Source organism: Garra rufa, chromosome 5 (genome assembly GCF_049309525.1).
Source record: "Garra rufa chromosome 5, GarRuf1.0, whole genome shotgun sequence".
In the NCBI taxonomy this organism is placed as follows: domain Eukaryota; kingdom Metazoa; phylum Chordata; class Actinopteri; order Cypriniformes; family Cyprinidae; genus Garra; species Garra rufa.
The window spans coordinates 55,437,793-55,450,528 of NC_133365.1; the positions used below are offsets into that span (position 1 = coordinate 55,437,793).

At 34.1% G+C, this 12,736-nt stretch overlaps 1 protein-coding gene across 1 annotated transcript; it reads right to left on the reverse strand.

Annotated features, from left to right (window-relative positions):
- Window positions 1-6,698: 6,698 nt before the first annotated feature.
- Window positions 6,699-11,697, reverse strand: fastkd5 (FAST kinase domains 5). Its single transcript, XM_073840910.1, has 2 exons — window positions 11,580-11,697; window positions 6,699-10,365 (listed from the first exon to the last, which is right to left on the reverse strand). The coding sequence occupies exon 2, from the start codon at window positions 10,351-10,353 to the stop codon at window positions 8,011-8,013; it is 2,343 nt and encodes a 780-aa protein (XP_073697011.1). The 5' UTR covers window positions 10,354-10,365; window positions 11,580-11,697; the 3' UTR covers window positions 6,699-8,010.
- Between the last annotated feature and the right edge of the window lie 1,039 nt (window positions 11,698-12,736).

Here is a 12,736-nt window from a genome sequence, read left to right on the forward strand (position 1 = left end):
TGATTTCTGTAACGAGTACATTAGAAATAAAGGTCACAGGTCAGTGTCACTCACTGGATGGTTCACGTACTGTCCGTTTTGCTTTTGGCCTTCATAAACATAATTGTTTTTACATAAACAAGTGGACTGTAACTCTAAACTCAACTGTGTATCATCTGCAGAGAGAAACTGCCACTCAATCACACCAAAATGATGGACTTAAGGGCATCACAGAGGAAGATACAGTATTCACTACTTCTATTTTCTATTTCTACTTTGTATTTTACTTTATGTATTTTTTCATGTTCATTGTCAGCTGTTATTTATGAATGTATTCAGCTAAAAACTGTTGTTAGAGCATTGTCATTTCAGCTACAATTTCACATCATTCACATAAAAAAAATAAAGTACCTAATTGAAACTTTTCAATTTGAGTTGAATTACTGAAATAAATGAACTTTTCCACAACATTCTAATTTATTGAGATGCACCTGTACAAGGTTTGTTGTGACTTTTGATTTAACACTTACACTTGGGCAGTTTTATGGCAATTCTATTTTTTAAAACATGTTGTAAATGTTGTTGCATGTCAATTATAATTAATGTAGTTAGTGTAGAAAGTAGCACAAGAAAAATTGCACAAATTGTCTTGTGCAACAACAACAAAAAATAAAATAAACAGACCAAATTATTCACAAAATGAGAGAGAAATATACAGAGTGCAACCGAAAAAATAGTGCAAAAAATCTTTACAAACTATAGGCCTATAAGAATTAGTTGCATAATATATACTAACAAACCAAATAGATGGATCCGCTGGCTGTAGTCTGCGTCAGAATCTATTTTACCTGCTTTATCCGATATGTACTGCTGTTTTATCCTTGTTTTTGGTTTGTGTTGTGTCAAAGGAGATTTCTGTACGTTTTCAAAGAATGCTCTCATGCAAATGTGTTATTTTGCATTTGTTTCCATGCACAAGACACACTTTACTTTCACTTTGCGTTTGTTCAGATTTCCAAAGAAACACACAAATGGCACTTTTCCACTACACAGTACCAGCTCGCCTCGGCTCGACTCGGCTCTGTTTGGTTTTCCACTGTGTAAAAGTTGTACCTGTACCTCCACAATAGTACCTGGTTAAAGAACAAAAATCTACGTTTACTGGTTGAATAGATGACAGTTTGAACCAATCTGGGCACAGGGGTAGTAGGACTAATCATCAACAATCGTTCCTGTTCTTCCTGTTTGGCTCAGAGGACCGAAATGCATTGCTTTCATCTGATGAATCGTGCTGAGGAAATGCGATGACGCAATGCGATATCGCCGAAAAGAGTAGACTCTGTACATTACGAGACTTTTTAAACAAAGCATTCAAATTGGATCAGCGGTTCAAAAGTTATTAAACATTTAAAACAACAGTTATTTTTGTCTTTGGGGGTTAAACCTTTGAAATCACATCGGAATAATTAAACCTGCTTTCGTAAACTATATTCTAAAAAATCAATTCTGTTTCCAATATTAAGATGCAGTTCCCCATTACAATGTAATCGATTCTGCCAATCGAAGTGGAGTGTCGAAAACAGTGCTATAAACCCGAGCGTTTTAAGCAGAAAAAAATAAAATAAAAAACTGCTCTTAACTTAAATAAATATACTTGCCAACATTAACACAAACAATGGAAATACATAAATGTCACACCCCCGGACCTTCTTGTTGGTTTTTCCCATTTCCCCCCGCAGTTCTGAGTGTTTTTGGTTTCTCCCTTATTGTCTGCACCTGTGTTTGTAATTAGTCTGTCTATTTATGGTGTGTGTTTTCCCAGTTCTCTTGTCGGTCTTTAATGTTATATGGATGTTTTCCCCTGGTGTTCCTGTGTCTGCCTGTATTCCGTTGGATTTATTAAATATACGTCTTTTATTTACGTCGTTGTTCGTGTGTTCCTTCCTGCATCGTGACAATAACTGTACTTGCAACAGTTTGGTTGCAACGCATAATTGTGTGGTTAAATTTAATTAGATCTCGTGTTGTATACACTGCTGAAAAAACAACAGAACCCTGCCCAAAAATAATAGAAAAATGTAATGGATTTAATGGTTATAATGGGAATTGTATTGGTAAGTATAACAGTGTCTGCTGGTATCACTGTAAAAAGTGAACAGTTGGATCAACTTAAATGACTTCAATTGGTAACACCTAAACATTTTAAGTTCTTTCAACTTAATTTATTACATAAATTAATTATAAATTAAGTTGAAAGAACTTAAAATGTTTTAGTGTTACCAATTGAAGTAATTTTTTTTAAGTTGATCCAATTGTTCACTTTGGATTCTATTGGTGGGTGGGGTGGTAAATCCTATTGGAAAAGTGCCCAAAACACACTACAATAAGGAATTTTGTAATAGTTTCACTGGAAAAAAGTTAATGGTTCATAATGGTATTTAATAGAAACCATTAGAATTTCTGTGATGGTTTGTATATTAGGCTTTTATTGTGTTTTTCTTTTAGCAAGGTAAGCATAGCAAGCATCATAAGCAAGAAGGCTGAACACCTTAATCAATCATACAGAGAGAACATTGTTGCATACCTTTATCTTTTGCCCGTTTCTCCTCATCTTCTTCTTTTTTTTCCTAAATTGGGCACCTGACAGCTTTGGCCTTTTTCTCTCCATCGCTGTGTTTACTTTGTAATCGACAATCAACAGATTTCCCCCCAACGCTGTCACTCACGAGCAGAGGTCAAGACTGAACTAATTCACCTCCACATCATAATCGTTTTTTATTACCTATTTTTATTAGCCATTTATTATTATTTATTACATTATTTGTAAGACAGTCAGGTGTCACTGACATAGTTTAGGCCCCCCTCCTTGTCCGCTTCATTTGGGAGAGGTGAACTGTGTTCTTTGATCAAATAATAACTCAAAAACTACAGCTAACTAACACAATAAAACACAAAATAAATTGTTGATCACGAGATTCTTCAGATGTTATTGATACACGCTTTGAAGCTTCGGTGTCACTCACATGTCAAGAGTACAGCACAAAAACCCAAACAGCCTTATGGCTGCAGAGCAGAATTAAGATTGTAGCCTACTGTACTCTCTCATAATCACAATTCAAAAAAAGGGCCATCCTTGCCCACTTAATAAATCATTACTGTACAAACCAAAACCTGTCTGATCGAAAATAAAAACTTTGTTTGCGTGCATTTTGTTTTCCACAGTTGGTTTTTCTGATATAGGGAGAGAGTGGGGACGGTTGCAGCAAGGCTTATTTCTACAAGCAGGAATAAGAAACAGAGATGATATTTACTGGCCCTTATACTTCCAGCCACATGTGATCATTCCTTCTACAAAAAATCAATTTCATGGTAAAAAAGTATTTTTTTTTTAAAGATGAGATTTTTGGTCATAGTGTCTAAGTTGTTTGTGTGACGCATTGTAAAAACATAACATTTTAACAGCGCTTTCTGAGCTTCTAATAGGCTAGATAGTGTTTGTCAACGATACTGTGTCTAGCTAATATACCATTTTATCATGGCTATTACTGTAAACACATTGTTGCAACATCCCAACATGCTCAATAAAAAAAAAACAAAAAAAAACTTTGTTCTCCTCTCTTTCTTGATCTTCCCTTTCTAGCCTGTACTCATCTAACAATGCCTGATATATGGTATTTTTGAGCACTTCCTATGTTGATCTGCCTCCTTAGGATGAATCACTTGTTGTATTCTCATGCTTTGGATAAAAGTGTCTGCTAAATGATTAAATGTAAATGCTGTCCCTTACCACAACATTGATTTAAAAGCTTGCCATAAGATTACATAATTGTAATTTTATAATGATAATACTAATGAACCCCTTTAATAGTCAGGTATCTCTCCTTTTTTTAAGTGAATAGGTAAAAAAATCGACTTGTTACTTAACCCTTATGCGGTCTTCGTTTTGGAATCACACTCATGGTCTTTAATTTTGGTTTTAAATTTTGTAACAAAATCATATTTAAAAAAAAAACGAAAAAATGTTTTCCCTGTTCATTAATGTTTTTACTCCACATTTGTGCAGTTTTCGCAGTTTTTATGCAATTTTTTAAATATATATAAATTATTAAATAAATATATATTTTTAATAGGTTTATATGCAAAAACAGCTTTTTATGTAAAATTCACTTTATAAAATACCCACATTTTAAACTTTCATTCATGGGGATAACATGGATAATTTGATATGGTTTACTTTAGTGTAAGATTTTTGCCCATTTTTTGGAAAATGCAGTTTTAAAAGTAAAAAAAAATTATATAACTTTTACCACTAGATGGCTGCAGAGCAATACTATTAACTAATTGCTATCTGACCAACAATAAGATATCTTTTCACAAGTTTTTTTCAGTTGAGTTCATATCTACATATTATGAAATCACAATTATTACAATAAAAAAATACTTTTTGACAAAGTTAAGCATTTTTTGTACTGAAACAAAACCAGTTCTATTACATATTGAGTAGCAGTACACAACATGAGCATAAGAATGCAACAACAACATCTTTTTTTATTATTATTTGACAAATTATAAGAGAGCAGTTTTTATGGTCTCCAAATGTAGTCCTGTGTGTTTCATGATATGTAGATATGAACTCAACTGAAAAAAACTTGTGAAAAGATATCTTTCAGGTGGTCAAATAGCAAAAAGCATATAGTGGAGCTCTGCAGCCACTTACTGGCAAAATTATTTTTTTTTACGTTTAAAACTGGATTTTCCAAAAGATGGGCAAAAATCTTACACTAAACCATGTGAAATTATCCATTTTATCCCCATGAATGAAAGTTAGACATTTGGGATTTTTATGAAAGGGAATTTTACAAAAAAAAAGCTGTTTTTGTGTAAAAACCTATTAAAAAATATTTATTTATTAATTTATATATATTTAATAAATATCCTAAATCCTCCAAAAACTGCACACATGAGGAGTAAAAACTAAAAATAATATTTGTTTTGTTTTTTTAACTATTATTTTATAACAAAAATTGCAAAGACCACGAACGTGAGTATTTTTTTCACACTAACATAAAATCAAGCTATCATTCCAATTAAATTTTTTATTTGTAGATCAAGATAGTGTTGACTGATTTACAAAGTCTCATACCATTTGGACAAAGGGAACATTTTTTTAAATTTTATCGAACGCCATTCGGGGTCCAGAAATCCCCCGAAGACCGCATAAGGGTTAAGAATGTTTTTCATTTACTATTCTTTGTTTTTATACAGCCAATTGACCTTATTAAAGACCCTGACTGTGCACAAATAAAATAAAGAAATTGTAAAATGATATTTAAGAATGATTTAATTACATTTTATTGACTGTTGCAACTGTCCCCTGTTGTGGGGACATTTTCAATTTTTCACTTTGTCTATTTAAGTGTAAAGTGTAGGTATATTATAATATGTACACATGTTGCAGCAATATGGCTGAGTAGCTGACAGATGTGGCTTTATTGTATTAAAATCTCGGCTTTCTAATACAAACAGTCTCTGAGAAACTAAAGGAAATGCAAAAAGTGTTGCAAACGTCCCCTCTGACCAATTAACTTGATCAAGGTAACTGATTTAGAATATTTCAGCATAGGCTATTTGCTACCAACAGAGCTAATGAATTACAGGTGAGGTAACTATACTACCATCATGTCATACCATTAGATATTACAAATAATTCTGATTTTAAATCACGAGTGTCTGGTAAAATAGCTGTTTTTTCAATCTGTAATTTTATAGTAGAGAGTGCATCTCTGGAATAAAATAATGAGGAGGTCAAGGTGCTCTCTGGTCTAGGGTTTATAATAGTCCATCAAAGAACACTGTAGGATGACCATGGCACTCTTTCAGATTTGAAAAGCCTTTATTATCAGATGGCTAAACTCTCCAATGTGTTTCGGCTCATGCCATCCTCAGGAAGAGCAAACAATAAACTCAGCACAAGTGATACCAGTGTCATTCATTAAGTCAGCTGATTAGTAGACAACTGACATGTGACAAGCAATAATCATCCACAAAACAGCAATTTTCATACTCAAGTTTTTGGTTTTTTGGTTTTTGTTCAAAATGTTGTTTATTTTTATGGAACTTTCACGTGTTTGTAAAAAAGAATTTATGAAGCTAGAATAAAATGTTTTTGTTTCCAAGCAGATACCCTGTTCTTTCTTTTGATGTTTTGTATGTTCAGATATTCATATAACAAATATATACAAATAACACCTAAATAGGGACATAGTAGTAAACTTAAAGTATGATGTTAAGTTCACTTAAAGAAAAGTTATGAGTATACTTGCAGTATAAAATTACTAGTAGTTTACTGAGACTATACTTCAAATGCATAAAAAATATTTAATTAGTAAACTATCAGTATACCTATCAGTTCACTTTTAGTATACTTGCAGTACAAACTGAAAACATAGATGTAAACTAGTTGTGTACTCAACGATTACTACTGTTATACTTATAAAATATAGTATATAAAAGTATAGTTTTATATACTAGAAAGTGGGCCAATTTAGTCCCAAGGGAGTATTGAAATAGTACACCTAAAAGTATACTACTAGTACACTGATGTTTGTATACTTACTACATAAAGTATACTTCAAAGTATACTTTAAAATGAACTTGAAGTATACTTCTTTTTGGTAAGGGTTGTACAACATTATATCGCAATGATTACAGTGAAGACATTTAAAACAAGCCTTAGTTTTATTCCCCAACCAAGAAGTTTCACAGGTAGGTAATAAATAGCAATGTACTAATTTATTTATAAGGTTGTACTTTCTAATCTCTGGAGGATCTGGAAATGTGTTTCTCAACAACTCACCACTTTGTAAAATACCAAAAATAAAACTGTAAATCTGTAAAATTGTTAAGAATTGTTAGATTTAATTAAAACTCAGAAGGTGGTAACTCACTTTCAGGCCTACTTATCATAAAATATTCCAAAACAATCAATCAATCCATTATTTTTATATTAAAGACTAAACATCCATTTTGTGAATATTTTTCATTAATCAAGGGTCATAAATGTGCATGCAAATTTCACCACATAGATGTGTTTTGGAAAGGCTGTACACATTTTGTTAAGATTCTTGTGTTGTGGTTAAATTGAACCCTAAAGGCTACCATGAGATTTGTCCAAAATCAGGTAAAAAATTATATATATACTTTAGCTTGTCAAACACTAAAATATCTAAAATATGAAATACATGCAAACTTTTTAAATTTAAGAGTCTGATTCATCCAAGGAAAATTCAGTTTCAGTTAAAAAATCTCTCAAAGGTGATTTTGTTTCTTAGTTTTGTTTTTTTTTGTAATTTTTTTGGATCTAAAGGACTAGACTATTGAAAATGAATGTGAGAAACTCATTTACCGTGACAAGAGTTTGAGAACCAGACAAAGCAAAATGCCACAGAAAAAATTGCACGAAGTACAAAGTCACTACAAGTAGTCATGACCAAAAAATTCTGAACTGAACAAAAATATGTCAGTCAAATTGACCCCTAATACAATAAAAAAAAAAATATATTTCCTACATATTTTTTATATTTTATTCTCTATGACAGGCTACAATAGAGTTTTTCAGTTTTTACCTGAATCTATTTTTCATATTGTCGACTTTTTTGGCAAATTGCATGGAAAGCAATGTAGGTTAATTTGATCCCCAACAAAGAAGTTATACCCAGATTTAAACAGAAGGGGTAATCTTATTATCTTTAATAATGACAAAATCAAAAAATAAAGGTCATTGCACATTGTTTTATAAAACAATTGCACAACGCAATATAAAACACTAATATATAAAGTACTATATAACAAACGCTGTGGAGCACAATTTTGTCATTTATTGACTTACAAATGTGCAGCGATAAAATCACATAAACATTTCATCAAAACAACAACGAAAAACATCAGTGCTGTGGTTTAGCATGAAACAGAAACCTTAGCCATAGGTTAAGTCAAACCTGGTGGTTTATATATGTAGAGAATTAAATGACTCTATTTTTGGGAGTCCGAACAGCTGAATATTTTGCAGTGCAGATAGGCGAGTTTCTCAGCATGTGAGCGCCGCAGCAATGGAAACCATTCCCAATGGGGCAACTCTACCACTCTGTATCCGGCCAGCGCTAGATGTTTCCTCTTCAGTGCGTATAATCCAAGCAACTGCTTAGTCCTGTAGCAATAGTGGTTCCTATGTGTCACCTGAACAGCGAGTCTCTGAATCGACGGTTTAGAATCGTCCAGACGAGGTGAACGCTTACGGGATTTGGTCAGCGTCATCAGAAGATCGTCTGTCAAGTCAATACCGACATTGAAAATACTTTCTCTTTCACGGACCGGTTCAGCTCTGTTAATCTTTTGGTTGACCTGGTTAGATGCCTGCACTGGAGTCTTTCGCGTATTAGTTAGTTGAGCCAAGAGGTCGTCAGTTATGCTAACTCCGGAGAGCCTTGCGTCCACGTTTTGAGAGGTGGGATTTTCTTGGCAAGGTTCGGAGGACACAGAAACAGGCTGGTCGTTTTGGTCTAAGTGCACTTCTAGATCAATCGAGCGCAAGTGCGGAAGTATCATGTGTTTGCGCACAAACATCTCCCCACCCAGAAGATTCCTCAACACATCTTCAGCCTCGAGCACCTCAGGCTTCTGGCAGATATCCGATTGAGCGAAATCCCACAGCAGTTTGGTCACTTCTTCACGAATTGCAAGACTAAGTCTTGGGACCGTCGACTCGGGTAACTCCAAGCCTACAGTTCCATCTAAGGTGAATAAGTCTTTCTTCAACTCAAGCTCTTGGGAATTGCAAGCCCTGTTGACAAACTCTTCGCTTAAAGCCAAACTGAGCAAGTCTTCGGGGAGCAGACCAGCAAAAGCAAGTCCAAGCAGACCTGTCAACAAATGTTGGGGATATGGCTGAAACTCAGCTTGGCGTTCTCGTAAGATCGTAGTGAGGCACGGATAAAGCTGGGGGGATTGTTCGGGAAGGACTCCCAAAGTCCCGAAGGCCCACAGCAACTTAGCAGCATCTTTACTCCGGCATTGATTGACCACGTTGGGTAATTGTTTGGCCACAGCCAGGAGAATGCGATCATCCCGGTAGTGCAGAGCGGAGCAAGCTAAGACGACATGCATGAGGCCTTGAACCTCCATTCGCGGGGCACGACGAGGAACTTCCGATCCCATGGCGTCCAACCACGGGAGATGGTCTAGATAACTAAACCGCATGAGTTTCATTACATTAACAATGCTGAAATCGCTCATATCCTCGACTACATAAAGCGCCCTGTCCATGAGCCGTCGCGTCGCTCTCTCAGACAGGGAGCGTTGGGATTTAAAGAGACCTAAGCAAACGGCTCCCAACTCTTCAGGTTTCAACTGGTACAAATGGCGCATAAGTAACGACTCAAGGGGTTGAACAAGGGTATCCGGACATCTCCTGCCTTCTCCGATTATGTACAAGAGTTGAACCAACTCTGGAACACCCATTTGGTTGAACTTATGGCTTATGTTGTCATACAGCCTCTTAAGGTAGTGAGGAACACTCCGACCGATGCATCGCCAACAGTCGGCGGCCAGCAACAACTGGTGAAGCTCCATCTCGCTGGCTCTCTGGGAGAGCTCAGTTTCGTAGAATCCCAGAATGCTATGGGATTGAGGCAAGCCTAAGTTCACAAAGGCCCTCAGTGCATCCAATAACTGCGGCGTTGTGAAGTTTTGCATGATTTCCACGCTGTACCGCAGGAGCGTATAGAATTGTTTGTCGCCTCTTACGACCGTGGTCTGTTCTTGGGCAATCTGACCAAGCTTGGACAGGAAATTGGTTACGTCTGAAGGTCCCATGTTGTTCTTTTGTACCGTGAATTTATGAAGAACTAACAAGGCCTCGTTGAGGTCTACAGTAGATGAGCGTTGGGATGGGTCATGGGTCATGTTCTGGTATTCAGGCCGACATTTCTGAAAGGCTCGTGGGTTGCCATTGATGCTTGGCTCTTTGGTGACGTTTGGGGTTGGAACGGCTCCTCGGTTTAAGTTCTTGGTGCTGGAGAGCAGATGCGAGCCGCTAATACTGTATGCACTGCACTGTTGACGCAACGCAGGGTTTAAGGGGAGATTACAAGACAATTCCTCAGTTTCTGAGCGGCCTACGGTAGAGGAACGTGCCGTCGGTCTCTGGTAGTAAGCCGAGGGGTTGCACACCAGCGTGCTTTCTGTTTCTTCTTCTCTCTTTTGCTCTCCATTTTCCACATTTGATGACAAACGTTGGGATCTGAAGATGAAAATGCGCTGTACATGGGCATAAAGACAGCGCTTTGCCACATGATGAAACAGCACCGTCGCAGACATCAACAGCAGACACTGGAAAGGATCATAAAATTATTAAATATTTCAGTTAAATCTGCGAAACAGGAACCGAAACAGAAATCCATTGAAATATGATGCCTTTTGATGCATCTAGTAAGTTTTGACATTTATTGACAATTACGCTGTCATTGGCTCTCATGTGTCAAGACTTAGTCAACTCAATGATAGCAAACAAAATTTACATAAGCTTGCTGAAATGCAAAAAAAGTTGTTTTTTTAAAGAAGTATTTTCTGCTCACCAAGCCTGCATTTATGTGATGTAAAAAACTGTAAACTTTTGAAATATTTTTACTATTTAAAATAACTGTTTTCTATTTGAATATACTTAAAAATGTAATTTATTCCTGTGATTTGAAAGCTAATTTTAAGCATCATTACTTCAGTCACATGATCCGTTAGAAATCACACTAATATTCAGATTTGCTGCTCAAAAAACATTTATTATTATTTTTATTATTATTATGTTGAAAACAGCTAAGTAGAGCTTTTTCAGGTTTCTTTGATGAATAGAAAGTTCAGAAGAACAGCATTTATCTAAAAAAAAATTAAACTGATTGATCTTTGGACCTTTCTATTCATTAAAGAATCCTGAAAAAACACACTTAACTGTTTTAAATACTGATACTACTACTACTACTAATAAGTAAAGTATAAATTTCTTAAAAAAAAGAAGAAAAAAAAGAAAAGAAACAATAAAAATGTACTGACCCCAAACTTTTGAACGGTAGTGTATATTAAAAATAATTATATATCGTATCAATTATCTGAATATAAATACATGTAAACATCTTTAAAATTTATACTGTATGTGTGTTTATGTATATATATATATATATATACACATAACCAATATACTTAATATACACATACATTATGTCAACAAAAACATATTTAGGATGTGATTAATCACGAAAAATAATTTAGAAAGCTCTAAAAAATAATATTTGGAAGATTCTCGGGTTCTTCTAATCGTCAAACACGACTGTTTTCACATTATTTTTTTCCCGAAAATGACTGCTTTTTATAATGTGCGTTTACAAAACAAGAAAATTAAAAGTGAGATACCCAAAGCATTATTTCCATGTAACGACACGTCTTTAATCAAACTTAGAATATTGCACGTCCTTGAGAGCATAGAACCTCATTGAGTCACATTCACGCAGAAAACAACAGATTGAACGCGAATGACTGTAGAATGATGCACGTACCTTCAGCGCGTGTATTCTTCAAGTACTCTTCTTTAATTCAGGTATTTATTTCATGAAGAAACACAGTAAAAACACTCAACAATGTGCTGAATGCACACTGACAGCATGTAGTAAAGTGTATCGGTCATGCGCGCTACGGAGGCTCGCAGGAGACACAAATGATACAGTGCACATGCGCACAATGGATCTACTGCACCGATGATCATGGATAGAAATGATTACTATTATTGTTAATTATTAACTGCTAACAATTTGTCACATTCGCGATGAGATGGTAGATTGTGTGTTTTATTATTTGCAAATTTTGACCCATACAGTGTATTTTTGTTTTGATGACTTTAGAGTACTAAGAAACGTTGGGACTTTTATTTTATTTATTTGTATGACAGTACTGACATACAAGTAAATAAAATAAAAGTCCCAACATTTCTTAATAAGAGATTAAGTCATTTTAATTAAGTATATATAATGAATGTATTAACAGTAATTGTGCAATACAATTAAATATATACATATATATATATATATATATATATATATATACAAATCTATTTTATTAATAAATTAATTTATAACGGTTTCAGTATTAACAGTAATATGTAATTACACACATAATATATATATATATATATATATATATATATATATATATATATATATATATATATATATATAAATTAAAGATTAATAAAAAATAAATATATTAATGTATTAGCAGTAATTGTACAATATATATAAAATGTTTTATAGTATTAACAGTAAATGTCATCATAAATTATCTATCTACATAATTGTATTACTGTTAACACTGTAAAACTATATGTGACCCTGGACAACAAAACCAGTCATAAGGGTCATTAAAAAAAAAAAAAAATAGAGATTAATACTCAATAACAAGGTTAATACATATATATAAATGAATAATAATAAATACTAAATAAATAAGCTTTCCATTGATGTATGGTTTGTTAGGATAGGACAATATTTGAAAATCTGTAATCTGAGGGTGCAAAAAATCAAAATATTGAGAAAATAATAATATTAAAGTTCTTAGCAATGCATATTACTAATCAAAAATTAAGTTTTGATATATTTACGATAGGAAATTTACAAAATATCTTCATGGAACATGATCTTTACTTAATATCCTAATGAGT

Bases quoted from the DNA above. Each gene is read 5' to 3' on its own strand.
- fastkd5 (XM_073840910.1), bottom strand. From the start codon at position 10,353: ATGTCTGCGACGGTGCTGTTTCATCATGTGGCAAAGCGCTGTCTTTAT.